The 20,050-nt window shown below is 49.0% G+C and overlaps 1 protein-coding gene across 2 annotated transcripts in view; it reads left to right on the plus strand.

Moving 5' to 3' along the window:
• PHC2 (polyhomeotic homolog 2) overlaps window positions 1-20,050 on the plus strand; it is a 46,665-nt gene that overhangs the window by 20,356 nt on the left and 6,259 nt on the right. For both annotated transcript variants that reach the window (XM_037061501.1, XM_037061503.1), the window contains exons 9-11: window positions 16,241-16,443; window positions 18,118-18,247; window positions 19,352-19,466. In XM_037061501.1, the coding sequence (XP_036917396.1) occupies window positions 16,241-16,443; window positions 18,118-18,247; window positions 19,352-19,466 (448 nt within the window). The remainder of the gene's footprint in view (window positions 1-16,240; window positions 16,444-18,117; window positions 18,248-19,351; window positions 19,467-20,050) is intronic.

The raw sequence follows: 20,050 nt of genomic DNA on the forward strand, positions 1-20,050 counted from the left end.
TTGAAAACTCTAGATGCCCACTTTGGGGCCCGCATGTCACTGCCGTCAGACATGTCTGCAAATCCGCTGCCCGTGTGAGAATTCAGGCAGGTATCCGGCTATCTCAGTTCTCTGCTTCACTTGGAATGACGGGGAGTTCTTGAAATTGGGAGTAGGACAAGATGTCTGTGTAGCTCAAAGATAAGAGAAATAAATGCCTAGGGGGAGCTTGAAGGGGATTCAGAATGAGTTCAGCTCACAGAAAACATCTTCGAAGGAACAGTGCTCAGCTCTGGGATCCCCATCTGCCTGCCTGCGAATGCCCAGTGACAGGTGGACTTTTCCATGGCCTGGGCTTCGGGAGGCTCTGCTGGGTCCCTCCACCCTGATGGGAGAGGCACAGCAGTAGCTCTGCTTTTGCAGCAATCCGTTTGCCTGCCTTCCCCTCTCTGCCAGTTGCACAGCAACGTCGGCCCAGATCTCAGCGACATTCTGAGCCATTTGCTGCCTACAACTCAGGGAGATGTATCCAGCCATTGGCCTGTGCACTGGGGTGGGGGTGAGGAGAGCCAACGGAAAACAGTTTGGAAACTGGAGGAGAAATGAGAAGAAGAATACTTTAGGAAAAAGTAGGGAATAAAGGTTATAAATTCCTACAATGAATGCAGGATGGGGCCAAGGAAAAGGAAAGCAAAAGAATTGGAGAAAGAACATTAGAAAACTTAAAAGACAAAAGAGATCATCATTCTCTTGGCACACTTGCAAAATAAGGGGTTCATCATGTTTTTTTTAAAAAAACAGCCCATTCCACTGTGGAATTGCTCCAATGATCAGAAAGTCCCTCTTCAAATGAAGCCCAAATCTGTTCCCCGGAACTTCCACCACTGGCTGGGATTCTGTCTTGTAAACTGTAACAGGGTCCATCTTTCTACAGCCTTTGCAGGCAGTTATCATTCTCTTTCCTCTTCCTCCCATTAAGAGAGAGAGAGACAGAGAGAGACAGAGAGAGAGGAAATCTCCAGGCTAAATATCTGACACTTCTTTTCTTTTTTACCTACCACATGTCAAGACCTCCCATTCCCCACCATTCTGGTCATCCTAGCCTAGGCACTTTCCACCTTTTCATTAATTCTCTTGAAGTGTAATCCCCAAAATTAACCACTTTAATTCCAAATGTAAAAAGCCACTAGCCACCATAGGTTGGCACCTGGACCTCACTGTGTAAGCCCTTCAAGGGGCAGGACTGCTTCCTCCATCTGCACAGGGCAGTAGGGAGGCACCTCCTCTGTGCCAAGTACTGTTCTGAGTTTTCCTTTCCCACAAGCACAGCCCCAAGAAGGAGATGCATTGTCCCCATTATTCAGAGGAGGAAACGAAAAGCCTGAGAGGCTCTAGGTCGCACGGCCGTGAAAGGGCAGCATCGAGACTGGCTCCAAATGTGACCCCTGACTGCCCTTCATCAGGACATTGCACGTGTGGCCCCGCATTAGCTGCTCCGCCCAGGGGGATGACACTGTTGGGGCACAGAGTGCTGTGCCATCTGAATTCCAGAGGTCTGGGTCTGGGGTTTGGTTTTTTCCCCCCGTTTTTGTTTTTGGGGTTTCTCTTTACATGGACCACTATCATTCCAGGTCTCCCCAGTCTCAAATTCGTGCCACTGATATTTTGAGCCAAAATAGGGTTAATTACGTGTGTTAAATGTTACCTTGTGAACTTAGCCCCTAGTTCCAGCCTAACAAGAAAATGGTGAGAGTTAATAGCTAACATTTACTGGCCCTCTCTGCTGGGCTTCACGTGTATTTCCTCGTTTAATCCTGACAGTAACCCTCTGAGGCAGAAACTTTTATCACCCCCATTTTAAAGATTAAAAAATGAGGCACAGAAGGAATATGTGGTGGAGCAGGAGAGTTTCATATCTGAAGTCTACTTGTTGTACTGACGCCTCTGCTTCACTTTACTGTGTGTAAATCATGCGGCGTGTTTGCTTTGTCTTTAACCAATTTGCTGATAGAAATACTGCATAGGATCTAACTGAGGACACATGCCCTGTCTGAAGGTTGGTGATAATCAACATTCTTTATTCGAGTCTTTGTTCGCCAGCAACCCCTAAATGAACTGACATTTGCCTACCTTTCTCCGTCTTGTCTATTAAGCCCCCCACAATCTCTTTCTGTAATCTAATCAAGATAATATACACATAATAAGCACCCTGCTTCAGAGGTACTGCCTAATGAGAGAAGTAAGCTTTGCTTACAGTGGAAACCATTGTCAGCCACCCGACATTTAACTGCACATCCAGTCTGTGTGCATTTGAATGCCTGCTCTGTGCAAGGCCCTGTGGGATGGGACGTTAAGACACAGAGAAAAAAGTCTGTACCCTACCTTCAAGGAGCTTGAGGTCTGCTGGGAAAGGTGAGAAATGCACAGGAAAAAATACACACAATACAAAGTAAAATGTGATAAATGCCATAGAAGGCTTATAAGTAAGTGCTATAAGAGGGAAAAGTTACTGCCAGGTGCAGAATACAAGTTGGATTGCAGAGCAGGGGTCGGCAAACGACCCCCCAGGGGCCAAATCTGCCACATCGCCAGTTTTTGTACAGCCTACAGGATAGTGATGTTTTTTACATTTTAAGATATTTAAGAATAAAAAGAATAGTAGTACTCTGATACATTAAAATTACATGAAATCCAAACTTCAGTGTCCATAAATAAAGTTTTATTGGAACACAACCGCATGGATTCACAGACAAGTCTGTGTTTGCTTTCTCCTGCTACAACAGCAGAGCAGTTGCAGCAGAGACAGTGTGGTCTTCAAAGTCTAAAATATTTACTCTCTGGCCCCTTGCAGAAGAAGTTTGTCCACCACTGTTCATGAGTCTAGACCTTGAAGGGTAGGCAGGACCTGGGTGTGCAGAGTTGGGGAAAGGGCATTCCGGGAGGGAGCAGAGGAGGTAAAGGTAGGGAGTCAGGAAAGTGTGGGCATGTGTGGGGAATAGAGAAAGGGAGAGGAACTATGAGTATTAATAAAGGAAGGCTTTGAAATTTTGAAAAATACTGGAGGGAAAGAAAGGGAATGGGGAAAAGAGAAAGGGAGTGAAATAAACAATCAGGGACAAAAATAAATGTAAAACATGCAAACAGAGAAAAAGGGATGAGGGAGACCTGAAGGGAAAAGAGGGAGAATATGAATACTAAAAAAAGCAAGAATGGGAAAATGTTGGGAATAGACAAGTCAATTGTGGAGAGACTCGTGTTATCTACTCAGGACAGAGCTGGGGGTAAGATTTGTGAGTCAAGTATGTCTTTTGTATCCCCCACAGCTCCTAGCATATCTATTGAATGAATGTACTCCACCACGACAGTCAGTTTAGACTGGTGCGGTTTAGGAAAAGAGGTTAACATATATTGGGCTACAACTGCGTGCCAGGCAGTGCTGGCAATTTATTTAAACGTCCTCAGTTAACCTTCACGGTAAGTCTAAGAGTAGGCATTATCCCCGTTTATGGAGGTGTAGCTGGATCACTTTGATCATTACTTAACCTCTCTGATCCTCAGTTCCCAGTGGGGAGGATAATGACCACTTGGCAGGGTTATTGTGAACACTGCGAGTGCGTGCATGTACCGCTTGACATACATTAAACACGCAATTACTGGTAGTTGTTATTATTGCCGCCGCATTGGTCGAGGCGGGAGTCCCAGTCCCCGCTACGCTTGTGGGGAATTTTGACCCGTCTAAGGCGGAGGTCCCTACCGCGTTGCGCTGGCCTCAAGCCGAAACCCTGCGTCCCTAAGCCGCCTCAGGCCCCGCCTTCTCTTCCGGAGGCCTCGGGGCGGGGCCCTGGCGATCGCACAAAGGAAGCGCGCGGCCCAGCTTCCGCGCTGGCGCCCCGCCTCCCAGAGTCCCCGCCCCTGCAGCCCAGGCCCCGCCCCGCGCCTCACCCCGCCCCCGGCAGAGGCAGCCGCGGGAGCCCTGCCGGGACGCGCCGCATTGTCTCCGCGGCGGCAGCAGCGGTACTCGAGCGCCCGCCGCGCGCGCGCGCGCAATTCGGCCGCCGCTCGCGCCCCCGCCCCGGCCTCGCGCCCCCGCCGCCCTTTGTTGACGCCGGCCAGGCCGGTGCGGTCGGATGCGCCGCGGCAGCCCCGGGCCCCGGCTCGGAGGCTCCCGGCGGAAAGGAGGCGGCCCGCCCAGGCCCGGGACCCTGTGCGAGGCGGCGCCCGGCCGAGGGGCTGCGTAGGCCCCGCCCGGCCAGGCCCAGCCGGGCCCTGGACAGGTCAGTGCCCGTGCGGGGGAGGGGTTCTTGCCAGAAAGGGTACTCAGCCCGCGCTTGTCGCGCTGGAAACCAGGCACCGCCCTCCGGTGCCACTCCGGGCTCGGGCCTACTCGGTTGCCAGGCCGTGCCAGCCAGCGACTCTCGCCCTCTCGGCGCTTGGGCGGTGTCTTGCTACTCCCTACCTCGTCTGGGACCCTGCCTATCCCTCACTCCCCTGGAAGCTTCAGTGTCAACCTTGGCGTGCCAGACGCTTCCGTGTGTCCCTGTCCTTACTAGTCCCCGCACACCCCCACCCCCGCGGGACGGCGATTTATCCGGGGATGAATGGTCCGTTTAAGGGGCAAGGCTGCTGGCACCAGCTGTACTCCATCGATAGGGGACTTGTATCTTGCAGGGGCCGAGGCTTCGCTGTAGAGTTTTGTTTTTAATCTAGTTCCGTCTCCCGAGGTTTTTAATTGGATGGAAAGGGACAAGCTGTTCTGTGTCTGTCCTCTCTTCCATTTTTAGAAGAGCGTTTTCTCTTTCCCATGCCAAATGAAGGTATAGTAATGTGTGGTGATCCTTTACACGAAAATCGGGATTTGTGAGATTTTTCTGTTTAAGTGCACAGAGGAATATTTTCCCAAGGTCAGGTTGCAAACTAATGGTGAAGCTACAGTCTGAACTCGTATCAGTCTGTTCCAGTGATACCCTCACCATCCCTCCCCCACCTGCTTTTGATACCTGAACAGATTTCATAGCATAACCAACACACTTTTAGTTCTTCTGATCAACTTTCCTTTCCTTCCTATTCCATACTGAGAACGTTTACCTTCTCTCTGTGCTGTCTACACACTTATTCCTTCTCCTGCTTTACGAATCAGCTTTCCCCTTAATATCTCCCACCCTAGATTTTTAATCCTCTCCTATTAGCATATTGGGCCCAGAGGGTCCCTTGCAGTCACAGAAGCTACCGACCTAAATCCACCATATGTCCTCGATTTTTCTAGGACAGCCTCAATTTAAAATATTCCACCTATTGTCTATTAGCCTATGTGTCTCAATTTTTCATTTGGAAAATAGTCTCTTTAGCTGTGTCTACCCTGTTGTCCGGGCCTTTTCCAGCCATTTGGCTCTGGGGCATAACTGGGTAATCCAATTATCATTCACCTGGGAGTTTTCTTCCCCTTCTGAGTCAACCAAAAGTCGGAACTGCCAGGATTTCTAGGTGAGTCTGAAATAAGAGTAATGAGGCAAGAAAATTCCTTGTTACTCCCTCATTTCTGCCCCGCCCTCCCCATCTTTTTGTACCAGTACAGGGCAGCAGACCTGTGGCAGTGCCCACTGAATACGGCTTAGGTTTAGGTCACAAGGGATGTAGGGTTTATATCAGTTTGACTAGAATAGAAAGTAACTTATTGTACTGGTGATAAGAGATTCTGTCTTGAGCCTCCCTTAAGACACCTGCACAGCTAAGTAGTTTTGGTTTCATTCAGTTAGATTTAATCCACCTCTATGAGGCTTCTGCTTCATAGAAAGAAAGCGCTGTCCTGGGCACTGTGGAAGATAGAAAAGTGATTTCCCCACACAGCCCCCAAACATCTGGATCTGTATTTGGAAATATCCACACTTTTGAATCAGCTGATAAACTGTGTCTTCCACTGTTTCTGTACCTAAGTTCCAGCCCCTGCAAGGCGGGAACCACAGCTTCTGGTTTGGCTCATTCACAAGGGCTGGCTTGTTTCACGGAGGGTCCAGCAGATGGGCAGTGGTGCTCTTTTGGCACCTGCCCTTCACAGGCGCTCCCATCATCTGAGCTCTGCCCCTCAGCCCACCCAAGATCTGTTTCCATACACACTGGGAAAACAGATGCCTTTTTTCTCCAGCCTTAATCTTGAGAAAGTAGGCAGTTTTCTTAGTCCACTTTTCTGTTCTTGAATTGGTTGCTCAGTTGTCCAGCTGCATTTTCATGAGCAGTCTCCTGTTCTCGCCCTCTATTTTTTAAGCTGTTTTAATAAATATTGGTGTTTCATCATGTAATCACCTCCCAGCCCTTTCCACTTCTCTTCCAGGTCCTGGCTTAATTTCTAACTTACCTTGTCAAGGGCACGCAATATGTAATATATTGTTTCCACTTTCCTTAAAGTAAAGAGGAAAGGAAACTCGAGTCTTCTTCCTTCTGTCCCCATAATAATTCTCTTGGCTGTAGGTCACTTCAGCCATCTTTTCTCTGCATTTCAGTGGCGGATAAACTTTTAAAAAGGTGTCTGTAATGCTTCTCCAGACATACGTCCTCTGCCACTAGCTTTCTGGTTTGAGCCAGTTGAGCCCAGGACATCTCTTCCTGCCACCAAGCCCCCTTCCCCCATCTGTGACCCTGTGCCTGTTCCTTGCTCTGGCGCAGCCCCAGAATCCACTTTTTCAGACCACATCCTTTTTCCTGCCTTACTCATTTCCTGTCTCGGACACTTTGGATCCCTCAGTTCTGATTTTTCAGAGGGAGAGAGAATAGACTAAAAGGAATAAATAGATAAGTTGTCTCATAAAATTAAACTTTTACCTCCAGTATTGCAAGCTGTCACATAGCTTGTCCCTTCCCTAGGTTTTCTTACTTAAGAAAAAACAAAACAGTTACTGTCTCAGAATCAAGAACTTCTACCTGTGAGTTCATACATGCCTTTTCCCCTCTTTTGCAAATGTATACAGAGGATAACTTGACTGCCTTAGACTCTTCCTAGTCTTTGCTATTCTTTGGTCTGTGGACCTCATGCTAGGCATTCGGTAACCACTTCCTATGAAAGCCCTTTATTTATAGATAGCATGGAGCAGTAAGTCAAAATAAAACTAAAATTAAAAAAACTAGAGAATAGGATGGTGGTTCCAGTTCTGGTAATACTGTTCTGTGTTGATATGCTGTTTACTAAGGGGTTTCTTCCCCCTTCATTTCAGTCCAAGTTTATATTAAGGTTTCTCCCAGCTGTTCAACAGCACTTAATCTCCAGACAGATCTGGTCTCGCCCACAAAAAGATTCTGTTCTGGAAATATACATCTAAAATGAGAGAAGGGAAGTGAGTCTTCATAAATGATAGTTCGCTTTTATTCTTTTTAGGCCGTTTTGCAACTGGAAGAGGAAGATGATTGTCTGTGGTCAGGAGGAATCTTACAAAAGTGGTTGTAGCGAGATGCTTTTGTGTTTTCCACCCCCATGGAAAAGCAGGATGAGGACTGGCTACCTTATGCAATCAACTCTGATGAGTCCTTTGTGCCAGTAACAGAAATGACTTTCTCCACAGAGATTTAGCAACGCGTTTGGTGGTGATGCCAAAGCCAGACTGCCCCTCAAGGGAGAGGTCTGAACATGTGTAGATTGATGCTTTAAATGTTTTTATGGAATGGTTTAAACTACACTGTGAGTCACCAGTTGAAAAGACTGTGTTTTCTGTGAAATTTTAAAGTGTGCCTGTTTAAGATAACTGCTTATTCACAACTTAAATAGGTGCAGGCCCTGGGTGGTGTGGCTCAGTGGACTGAATGTCAGCCTGTGGACTGAAAGGTCGCCAGTTCGAATACCAGTCAGGGCACATGCCTGGGTTGTGGGCCAGGTCCCCAGCTGAGGGTGTGTGAGAGGCAACGGTTTCCCTCCCTTTCTTCTTCCTCTCTCTCTAAAAATAAGTAAAATCTTTTGTTAAAAAAATAGGCACAGGTTTCATTTTAACCACTGACTTATTTTAAAATTTCAATTTGAATTACATTATATTAAAATTTTTGATTTGAGCTACATTAGATCACTGATTTGATATGTAAAAATACTCAGAAGCAAATCTTTAATTCAACCTTCTGACATTTTGAGAATTGTTAGGCAAATAATCAATCATTTGTTAATCCAAAACAGCAGTCTTACAGATCCTGGACACTTTCCCCTCATCAATATAGTTAATCAATAGTTATGGAAGTAACAGTGGTTAGGTTTTAAAGATAAAAAGTGTAGTTAAGGAACACAGCATTAATTTACATAATATAATATAACAAACTGTTGCTCTGTGATTAATCGTAAGACCATCTAGGCCAGCATAGTAAACTTAATATTTTTTTCATCCCCTTCCAAATTATTTATAGTTAGTGAAAAAGAATGTGCTTTCTTATTCTTTGAAATCCAGATGATTTTTTTTTAGTTCCGACAAGTTCAAACCAAGAGAATGCTCTCCCTGCATCCCCTGCAGAAATGCCCGCTGTTAAACACCCTCGGCCACTTTAACACCCAGGCCGGGTCCAGGTGTGGAAAAGAGCCCCGGTTTGCTATAATGTATAATGACTTTATTTAAAGCGAATACCTGTTTCTTGAATGATCTGCTTCTTTGCAGTGAAAGTTATTATATCGTCTCTCAAAAAAGTATGTATTTTAGATACTGTATCATAACCAGTTCTTCTCCAGTGTATTAGGGGAACCAGGCGTGATACTGAATATTGAGACTGTTAGCAGGAAAATGAGAGCCCATGACTTCTTTGAGCTATTTTTAAAGCTTTAGTTGCAGGGCCATTATGTCTCAAATACTGTATAATTATCCCTAACTAGTGATATCTTTAGCATATTCGAAGTCATCCATATGTGGTCTAAACCCTCACCAGTTATATTAAGACATTTTTAAACAAGCAAATGACACCTCAAATTAATACAAAATTAATGGGAATCAAGTATTTCTAAGATGAATTAAGTCCACATTTCTAGGACTCCAGTAATCAGTATTAATCTTTCTATCAGTTGATTGGTAGCGAAGTAGGGTCACGGAAAGTTTACACAGTTGTTACAGGAAGGTGGTGGGGAGGCAGTGTTCTGGGAGAGCAGACGTTATCAGGAGGGTTGATTGACAAGGTAAGTATCACCCAGCCCACTACCTAGACAGACAGCCGGGACTCAGTGTCTCCCTCCGCGGCCACTCCACCGCCATTTATGGAAGAATTTTAGTGATCCTCAGGGTGGTGATCAGATAGATAAATGAGGTATCATGCCTCTCCATGTTGTCATTCTGAAAGTAATTAAGGAATTTACTAAGCATTTCTAGATTTCTTTTGGTAAACTGTTATAACAGTTATTTATAACATCTTCTTTTGGGAAGATTTTATAAATTCATCTTCCATGATTTTATCTTCAGCTATAAGGGACTGATTTCCTGATCTCTCAGATCTCAGTGATGTTAATTAACCCTGTGTCCAAGTCAGGCTAGTTCCCACTGTGTTGTGCCTGCATTATCTTAATCCTCATTGAAGCCATGTGAGACAGGGACTAGTACCCCATTTTACAGATGAGAAAACTGAGGCCTAGAGTAACTGGCTCAGGATTACAAACTGTAGGATTTAAGCCTAGAGTCTTTCTGATCCCAAAGTCTTAACTGCCTATGTGGCGTTGCTTCTAAATGCAGTCCCTGCCCAAGATTTCCTTTACTACATAATCTTGCAAGATGGGCAGTGCAATCCGCATTGGCACGGGTGATCCAAGATGGAACCAGAAAATGAATCCAGGTCTGACCCAGAGCCCATGCTCTTTCCACTCTGCCTTTCATCGCCAGCAGTGGGGATGCCTCTCCTGTTGGTTGCAGGCATTTTCCTGTGGAATCGCAGCGTCTGCCAGAGCACTGACACTGAGTATGTGGGGCCCTCCACCTCCCCACAGGACCATCCCCACTTAAGTAGAACTGACAGCAGAATTTGAAAACTCTCCCTGACTGCCTGCAGTCCGAGTTAGCTGGTATTCCTGGTGGCCTGTCCTGTTGGTCACCCCGTGGCCCTGCAGATGCTGCTGCTGAGCCAGATCTGGTTGTGGAGTTGCAGGGCCCGCCTGTGCTCCTGCAGCTGTTGGGAAACCACCGCCCCCCCACCCCCCACCCCCCTTCCCTCAGTCCTGAACCGCCTGGGGCAGGGTGGCTGTTCGCTCCATTGATTCCTTCCTTCGTAGCTGGGGGTGGCAGCTTGGAAAACATTCAGCTGTTTACAATTCGGCTTATGTACACTTTAGCTGGGGATCGTGGGTGAGTCAGTAGGGCTGCTCCCTTTGCCCGTGTCCTAAGAGACGGCATGAAAGTCAGCTGTATGGTAATGGCTTCCAGTGCAGAGGAGGAGCCCTCCCCAACAGATGCCTTAACCAGAGTCGCTCAGCCAGATGCTTAAGATCCGAGAAGCAGGTCTGCTGTCCAATCCTCTTAACCCACATTCATCAAGGCCATCTTGCAGTGACATTGAGGGCAGGTCCAGGGCTACCTTCTTCTCATAATGCTGGCTGGCTCCGTGACTGGATAGCCCAGCCTTTGCTCAGTGAAGTGCCCCAGAGGGAGCCTCCTATCCCAGCCGTTACTTCCCCTCTCGGAGAGGCACTCAGATCAGGCTGCTGCTGTTTGCAGAGCTGGAGAAGGTGCCTGGAGGAGCAGGACGGTGATGGCATCTGTGCGTGGGGAGCTTGCTGTGTGTCCTCGAGGCAAGGACGGCTTCCTTGGCTGACAGCAGAATTGGAAAAGTCATGAACATTTGGCCTTGGCTCCTCCTGCCTTCTGGCACTCAGGGCGCCCCTGAGGGTGGGAAGGGGCCTGCAGTTTTTTCCCACCAAGAGCTCCTTTTCTGTGTTTTAGAAGATAACTGCCTTTCGAATGAACTGCATCTACTCTTGCCTTGTTTCTAAAATGCACAGTGAACTGTGCACACTTTTCCTCATCTGGAAAATTAAGATGCTACATTGAGGCCCTTCTAACTCTCATCATTGGGGATCTAGCACCCAGGGTCCAAAATGATTACTCCCCACCCCAGCCCTCCCACTGAACCCTGTCTCTGAACTGAGAAGAAAGCTACCAGCTTATCTGAGTGATTCACAGTAAGGTGTGAGTGACCACAGGTGTAATTTGCATTTTAAAGAAGTGTGCTAACCAAATCCATCTCTTTAATTGATAGACTCTGCCAGGATAGAGCCCCCACTCCTCCCTCCCTTCCCACTTTCTCCCTCTTCCCCCTCCTCCTGCTCCCCACCTTTAACTAGTATTGGCCCCCCACTTCATTTTCATACCCTCCCCCTAGAGGGTGGGGATGGGGGAGAAGTGCCAACCAATTGGTGCTTGTGAAATAGCTTGCCTCGCTCACTTTCAGAGTGGGTTCGATTTCTTTAGTGGCCCGGACATAACCGAGCTCCAAAGGGCGGCTCACAGACATTTCCGTGCGGACTGTGCTGCCAGCCCTGAGCCTCTTGCCCTGGGGTTCCGCTCACCGCCCAGCCTGGTACAGTCTACATCAGCTGCTCTCCACTTTCTGGGTGTGGTTTCCCTGGGGGTCACTTTGCTCAGGCTCTCCCTCAAACAAGTGGTCCTTTAGGGGTCCTGCTATCCCCCACCCTGGGCACATGTCTGGCCTGCTAAGCTGAGGCACGGTGAGCAGGGCTTCAGAGCCAGGGAGGGGCCTGGAGGGAAGGCTCTGTGTGATTCAGGGAGCCTCGCTTTCCCATTTACCCAGCAGAATTTGCTGCAGGCACATGGCCCACATTACCGCCCACTCTACTTCCTAGATCCTTTAAGTCCATTAGCTGTAGCTTACTCCTGCTATAGCAAAGCAAGGGTAGTTAGAAGTCTCATAGGTTAAAATACAGCCTCTCCTCAGGTCTAGAGAAAATAGGAATAAGCGTAGGCCATGCCGAGGGGGTGGAAGGAGAAGTTCTGCTTGGCCCCCATTTCCTCTGAAGTCAGGTCTTCAAGGCAAATAGAATGAGCAGCCAGGCTATCTGGCCGTTCACTTAGTAGCAGTAAATACTAGTACTAAATGTGTTCCGGAGTAACTGGTGGTCTTTGCCGTACTGTGCATGTGCAAAACATCAGAACTGGTTCGGAAGTGGTCCGGGTTTTGCATAGCCGGGGCTGGCATGAGCTCTGTCTTCCCAGGACAGGAGAGCTCAGCCTCCCCGGACACCTGCCTGTGGATCCTGCAGGCCTGGCCATTTTTGTAGGCATCTCCTGGCCTTGGCTCCTAGAGGTCATCCTTTCCAAGTGCCTAGAGTTGGTGTAAATGTTTCCCTGCCTTAACAGGAAGAAATGGGCCAGGGAATCTCTTACGCTTCTTCATAGCCATGTACCCAGAAATGCCACTCTTACAGACAGGCAGCAGCCTAGCAGCTCTCCAGTCATTATAGCCTCAGAAAGCAATCAAATCCCAGCCGCTGGCAAGTTGCTTGTTTTGAGACCAGGGAGACCTGAATGCTTTACCGCAGCAGCACAGACTGAGATCATGGGTTCCATGTGTTCCAGCTTCACAGACAGTACAAATCTGTCATGTATTGGACGCTGGGTTAGCCCCTGAGCTGTAGACGTGGCGAAGCCACAGCCCTGCCCTGTTTTATTGTGCCCCACAGGGCAGTTTCTGCCAGAGCCTCTGAATGAGACCAGAACTGAGAAGCATCCTAGAGGATGAGACATACATTATGTAATGATTCCCCCAGAACATACTGTTCTCTTCATTCTGCTCCGAATACTTGGCCCTTTGTGGTCAGCTTCAATTATAAGGCTAGATTCTACCTTCCCCAGCACTACCATCACTGAAGCCTGGCTTTGCTGCCCTCCTGCCGTCTCCAATTCATGGTGTCCTGGCCTTCACCTTTCAGATTTCAAGTGCCAGACTCTGAATAAAGGCATTTGAGACCCCTGGGAATCCAAGGCATCCTTTCTAGCCTAGGACTGGTCAAGAGAATTGAAAAAGGAAGAATCCCAAAAGAAAGAGTATTGCTCTGTCTCTTTCATCTGGCCTCCAGGCCAGCAGGGCAGGTTTCTGCAAGTTTCCCTGTTAAGTGCTTTCCTCCAACCCAGCCGCAGAGCAGTCTGGGAGCACAGGGAAAGAGATTAAATTAATCGCAGTATGCTGAACCTGGCAGGGGTGAGACTGTGTTTGGTCATTCCAGAAATAGCCCAAACGCCTTTGTTACTAAAGCAGATGATGAGGCATTTGCTACAAGATGAATGTGAAACACAGTATTGGAAAACTTTCGTAGGTCAAAAAAACGCTCTCTTTGGTCCTTTGGGCCCAGTCTCCCCTGTAACCTGCTCCAGTCATGATGGAATGACAGTTCCTAATGTGAGGGTGAAAGCGTGTATCCGTTCGTCGACTCTGGCCTGAGCTGGTGAACCTGTCTGTTCACTGACGTATTTGGCATGTGGGAAGACTCTGACCTCAAAGGTGGCTTCCCGCCTGACAGTGTACATTAGTAGGCACACGTCTGAGAGACTGGAGGGAAGGGATGAAAGGGACAGGAGAGGGGTTGAGCAGGGACGGGGATCCTGTGAAAGGAGGCGAGGGATCAGAGGCTGTTCAGTGACGAGCATTGGTGCAAAGAGCAGGAGGTGGGAGTGATCCCAGAATTCGGGGAAGAATGGATTAGTTCCATAAAGGAATTATAAACTATAGCAAGGTCACTCATTCCCCTGCACCTGTCTACAAAAACAGAAGCCTTACCAGCCTGACCTCTTAGGTAAACACACTTGATCACCACGTTAGCGCTGACTGGGTGGATTGTAAAAGACACGGGCAAAGAAGACCTCGGATGGTGATGAATTGGAATCCTTTCCGTGTAAGAAACAGTTGAAAGAGCAGAGGGAGTTTGGCCTGGCGGGGAGAGAGATTCTGGGGACGTGAATGACGTTCTTCGTGACACCTGAGCGTTGCCTAGTGTGCTAGCTCTGCATCGCTGCTCACTGTCTCCGTTACAGTGTCGCACGCACAGCGACACCGTCAGGTGAGTCGTGTCGTCTTTATTTTACAGCCGGTGAAACCGAGGCTCAGAGAACAGTGAGGATTGGCCACTAATTCACTTTAGTGATAGAACGCGGATTCTGAGATAGGTGTAAGCTTGTGTTTTTGCCTGTTGCACAAATGTGACTAGTCTTGTTCTGTGTGGTGTGAAGGAACAGAGCCAGGGTGAGTGGGCAGAAATTAACAGAAGATAGATTTTGGGCTCATTGTCAGGAAGAACTTTTTCACTGAACTGCCCAAGGTGGGGAACAAACTACTTCAGAGGCAGTGAGTTCCTTTGTCACCAAAGGTAAACAAATGCCAGAAAACCACTGGGTGGGGGTATCACAGAGCAGGTTCAAGCATTGGTGAGGGGCTGGACCAGACTTTCTAAACTCTGATCTGTAGCTCATTAGAGTAACCAGGGAGTACTTTTCTACGCTCCAATTAGAAAGAAAAAGCCATTATCTAAAAATAAACTTTTAACTTGCATCATAAGCTTCCTATTTAACATTTATTCATTACTTTAAATAAACTATATATTTAATTTGAATTTTTAGAACATTTCAAAGCAGAGAAAATGTAATTATGTCGATGCAGACTGCCATATTTAAAACTTAAAGGCAGAGAAAGGCAACTTGATAGATTATGTAATTAACTCTGACCACCTAGTCACTCCTGGTTTGTTAAGGAAAGATTTTTTTTTTCAGTTTCCAAACACCCTTACAATTTAGAAAGATTCCAAAAGAGGGAAATTTTTCTATCTTTACAAAAAAGCCAAAGCTGTAAACACTTAAGGGGCTTTTCCGACTTGCTGGCATGATTCTCAGCACCAAGAATAACTGTGTACGTCTCATCGGTTCCGCCCGCCGACTGACTCCTGGCCTTTGTGAAGCGGACACAGTTGGGCTGTGGAGGCCTGTGTACAGGAGGCAGGTGCCGTAGCACTGCTGCTCCTGTTCGTTACAAAAGCTTTTCCCTGACTCACTGAGCATTAGCAGTGCTGGTCAGTAAAATGAGTCGTTACAAACCTTTCCTAAAATGAGTATTGTGATTTCTCCATGCTGCATAATTAGACACCATGAATTCCTGTGGTGGGATTTTGGATCTTTAACCTTAAATAAGAGCATCTTCATACAAAGTTTTGTGCAAAAATTGTCTGCCTAATAAATGCACTGAAATCATTTTTAAAATGTGTAACAGACACAAACACACTGGGTTACACCCGATGTTAATAGCCATTGCAAAAAAGAAATGGCTTCTTCTCTCCCCACCACACCCCCACTTTTTTAGGCAGTTCCGGAGGAAAGCAACTTCAGCTCCTGGGCAGCAGTGGTGGTAGAGAATGGCCCCGAGGGCGGGGGGTTCAGAAGGGAGGTGACAAAGTCTTGCACCTCCGAAACAACTCCCGAGGGATGGCTGCTAAGATGTGCTGTTGGCCCTGGAGAAGAGGAGGCCCATTGTGGGGTGGTTCTGCCTCGTCACACTTTCAGGGTGCCGTTAGGTCTTTCAGAGAAAGCCTAGTGGTCCACAGGGGGGAGAGGGAGGAGTCTGGCTGGCTGAGCACCAGGCTGGACATGGAGCTGAGAATGGCGAGAGGCTGGACTGAGGTGAGCACGGGGCAGCAGAAACAGCAAGCATAGCTGCAGCTCTGCCTGGTGGCCTCCTTGGAGGGGAATGGAATGCGTGCGTGTCTCAATGCAGTGACCCCAAATAGGCACTCTCTGAACAGCCAGGTCTGCGCTGCTGTGCTGACTTGGGGCTCAGCCCCCCCATTCCTTTCACATCGATTTCTGAGACTTAGTACTTTGACATTTCACAGGACACTTTAATCCTTTTCGGAGGAACCTCATGGAAGTTTCACTTACCCTCTCTCCCCAAACTCCGTTATCACCCCTAGCCCTCTCCCTGGTTCAGCCTTTCCCCCTGGTTTCAGGTGTCAGCTTGAATACATTTTCTCCCTTGAACTGAATGTCACTTGTCCATATTAGTATTGACCAAGTTCCTAACACAGTTGGGAAATTTAAAAAACAGGGCTAGCTGATTAGATTAGTTGCACTGTACAACTAATTCGAGTCACACCTGGTGGTGTGTCCCTTGACGCTGCATTCCTGTTAAATAGGTAGCTGAGGGCGGAGGCTGCGAGGTTTGCATTGCCATTTGGCTCCTCGGAAAATGCCAGGTGCACGCTGAGCCCTACTCTCCTCCTGGCCTGGGCCTGGGCCTGACCTCCCTGCTTGTGTTTCCTACTTTCTTTGTACAGAGACAGGGCAGGGCATTGTTCATGCACTGACCGACCTCAGCAGCCCCGGCATGACCTCAGGGAACGGAAATCCTGCCTCCAGCATCGCCGGCACTGCCCCCCAGAATGGTGAGAATAAACCACCACAGGCCATTGTGAAACCCCAAATCCTGACGCATGTTATCGAAGGGTTTGTGATCCAGGAGGGGGCGGAGCCTTTCCCGGTACGGACTACTTCTTTTCCCCTCTTTTTTCTTTCTTTTCTTTCTTTCTTGTTTTTTTTTAAAGTATATTTCGGATGTGTATTAGAATATTTTACATTTCCATGTAAAATTTCCAAAAATGTGAAAAAGTTGTTCTTTCCCTGCTAATTTTCCCCCAAAGGAATGTCAGAGCCATTTTCTTCCTAGGGTTACCTTCCTAAGGCCCACGAGGGGTCGGTGATCAGGAGTAATTGGCAAAACCCCTTGTTTAGAAGTTTCCACACACAGACTCAGCTGTGTCCCCCCTGGTGGCATGTGACCCCCACTTGGCTAAGAGGGAGTTCACCTTCTGGTGTTTGGTGGACTTTGGGAAATGAGACCCTGTTCGGTTTGGAATACCAAAGCCTCTGAATGGCAAAATTTTGGCCAGTTAAAGAACAAAAGAAGAGAATTCTTAACATACATCTGAAATGAAGAGAATAGGGTTGTAGCCTGGGGACGGAGCCTTGAAAGGGGAGTGAATGAGAGTGAGGGGCACCTCAGAAAGGGCACAGTCAGGTGTCTCCAACTAAAACATAAGACCAAAGGGAAATACGAAAGGATCAAGAAAATGGCTTATTGGAACAAAGCAGCCAGAGCCAATTCTGCTCCTGTGGCCTGGTGAGCACAGGTGGTACTGCTGTGTGGGTGGGAGGGGCCTGGGGCCAGGTGCACAGAGGCCCTCTTGTGATAGAATGATCTGACTGTTGGAGACATACGATCCTCCTGGGGTGCCATCTGCCTTATGCTCATTCTTCGGAGCCATGAGTAATTTGAATAGTCAGCAGAAGACTCTTAAGCTTGATTAACTGAGTTGGGTGACTGGCCCTTCTGAAATGCCAAAAGACACGCAGGTTCTTGTCCTCTTTCCCTCTGGAGGGTGTGCAAGGCCTGTGGCAAAGTAACCCCCCTGGAGCCCCCAAGCTGTGAGTCGCTCTAGGCCTGTCACATCCCTTCCCTCATGAGGCCCGGTCTTCCCCTTGGCCTCCTGGAGAAACACCAGGAACAGCTGACCCGCAGTGTAGGTGTAGCGGCAGTAACAACCTGTCCTACATCTGCCTCACTCCAGCGATCTGGCCACGGAGCTCCCTGAGCAGAGGCAATGAGGGCAGGAACGACTTGGCCAGCCTGGGACCCTTACAGCCAGACGGCATTTGCTCTGTGGCCCAGTCCGTTTTTTCTGCTCTCTCCCATGGCTGCGTGCAGCGCTGGCTTGTGTGGGGTTGTGGCAAGCTAGGGAAGAGTAAGAAATCTAAAATTGGTTGCTGAGTCTCCCGGCCTCACCCATACACTCACAAACGCAGCCTCGGCCATGCTCCCGCCCAGTGACTGTGAGAGCCCTGGGTCTGAGAGCCTGCTCTGGCAGTGTGGGAGCCTGCGCTCAGCCTTCATCTCTGCCCCGAGATACTTGGAAGAGTAGATATTTTCCCAGCCTCCTGAGCTGTCCATTATTTCCTGGGTTGAAGCCATCCCTGTATTCGGTGTCCACTGGTGTCTGGCCTCATGAGCTAACAGCAAAATGGGCCTTGAGCAGGGCGTAGTTGGGCGATGATGTCGGGCTGGCACGCTTTATATATGTGATTTTGATGAGGCTGGATAGCAAGGAAGCATCTCCCCCCCTAACCCTTGTGGCCTCCATGTCACCATGTCCTCTAGGTGGGACGCTCGTCCCTGCTGGTGGGGAATCTGAAGAAGAAGTATGCACAGGGGTTCTTGCCTGAGAAACTGCCACAGCAGGATCATACCACCACCACTGACTCCGAGATGGAGGAGCCCTATCTGCAAGGTAAGCCTCTCAGCCCCTGAACGCCAAGGCCTCTGGTTTGGCCAAACAGGACGTAGGAGCATCTGCAAGGGCAGGCCCTGCGCACTTGCTTGGTGTCTGTGGAGGAACCCTGAGCCCCGGGAGTGGGTAAACTTGTCAACTTACCATTTCCCCCAGTGCCCTCCCAGCCCCTCTCCCCAGGTAGCAGGGATAGAAGTCCCTGCCCTTGGGGAACTGTGTGTCCCCTGCCTCTCTGGCAGCCAACCACAGGGCCCCAAGAGCAGCTCTTCCTGTGTGAGTCACTGGCGAGTAGCAGGGCTGCAGGAGCAGTGCCAGGCGAGTTTCGCCCCTCCTTCACTGCCGCAGCAGCCTGCGCTGAGGCTCAGTGGTGGCCAGGTGAGGACTGCACTTGCCACACGAGCCACTGACTGAATGGAAGGAGGGGCCTGCGTAGGTTACAGAACTCCTGGGTCCTGTCACCAAGGTCAGCAGCCAGTTAGATCAAGGGGAGTAGAATTCCAGACCAGCTGTGGCAGCATCCAGTGCATCCCCTCCGAGCTGCCTGCCCTCTCCCAGGAGGAGAAGGGGTGTGAACACATCTTCATTTGTGGGCGCCTCCGACTCATAGCACTTCAAAGAAAAAAACATACCCTGGCTGGTGTAGCTCAGTTGGAGCGTCATCCCATGAACCAAATGGTGATGAGTTTGATTCCCGGTTGGGCTGCATACAAGAAGGCAACCAGTCAGTGTCTGTCTGACTGTCTGTCTGTCTGTCTGTCTCTCTCTCTCTGTATATGTCCCTCTGCCTCTCTTTCCCTCCCTCCCTCAGCCTCTCCCTCTAAAGGCAATTTTTTTAAAGCCCTCAGATGAGGATAAATTTTCTTTGTTTGTTTAAAGGGAAAGCAAAAAATGCCAGGTGTCCCAGAGGTGGCATCAGACACCTTAGGGTACTTTCCAGGGAGGGAAACGGCCATTCCCAAACCAGTGATGGGGGGGGGGGGTTGGCGTTTTCGAGCTAGACTGCTGCTGTGTCCCACTGTGGGGGCATGAGGGGGAGGGGGGCAGCAGGAGGCCTTGCGATCAGTCCTGGGGGACTGCTCATTCTCCACGTTTTGTGCTTCTCAGAACCCAAAGAGGAGGGTACTCCCCTCAAACTCAAGTGTGAGCTCTGTGGCCGGGTGGATTTTGCCTACAAGTTCAAGCGTTCCAAGCGCTTCTGTTCCATGGCTTGTGCAAAAAGGTGAGTGGCCTCAGCCCCCCACACTGCAGTGCTGGGCCTAGCCCCTTCCATTTCCTCAGGATTGCCCCTTTGTACCCTGCTCCTGCGGCCCACCTCCCTGCAGTAATAGTGGAGGCCCTGGCTGTGGCTTACCCAGCTGTTTCCTCGACCTGCCTGGAAGCAGCATCATGTCATTTAACTCCCAGGAGCAGAGCAGGGAGACAGCAGCACAGAGTCGAGGAAAGGAGGCTGGGCTTTAGCTTGGCCAGCCCTCCTGGGCCCCCGGCACCCAGCCTCTTTTCCTGCCCACACCGTAGGGTGCACCTTCCACCAGCAGCTTTGCCCAGAGCACCGCACTGGCGGCAGCTGTTCCCCTCAGGAGCCTTTGCCCAGCTTGCAAGGCTAACAGTCACAGTAAAACCAGCACGTTGTACTGAGAGCCAGCCAGGTGCGCGGCCATCGGTGTACATTGTGTCATCTGACCTTCCCAGCAACTCTGAGGCAGGGATCCCTGTTGTCTTGATGCCCATTTGGGAACCGAGGCACAGAGGATAAGCAATTGCGCCTGGAGTCATGGAGCTTGGGGTATAGATTCATCGGACCTG

The sequence above is a fragment of the Sturnira hondurensis genome, unplaced genomic scaffold (assembly GCF_014824575.4).
Source record: "Sturnira hondurensis isolate 20B ecotype Veracruz unplaced genomic scaffold, ASM1482457v3 Scaffold0013381, whole genome shotgun sequence".
NCBI lineage: Eukaryota > Metazoa > Chordata > Mammalia > Chiroptera > Phyllostomidae > Sturnira > Sturnira hondurensis.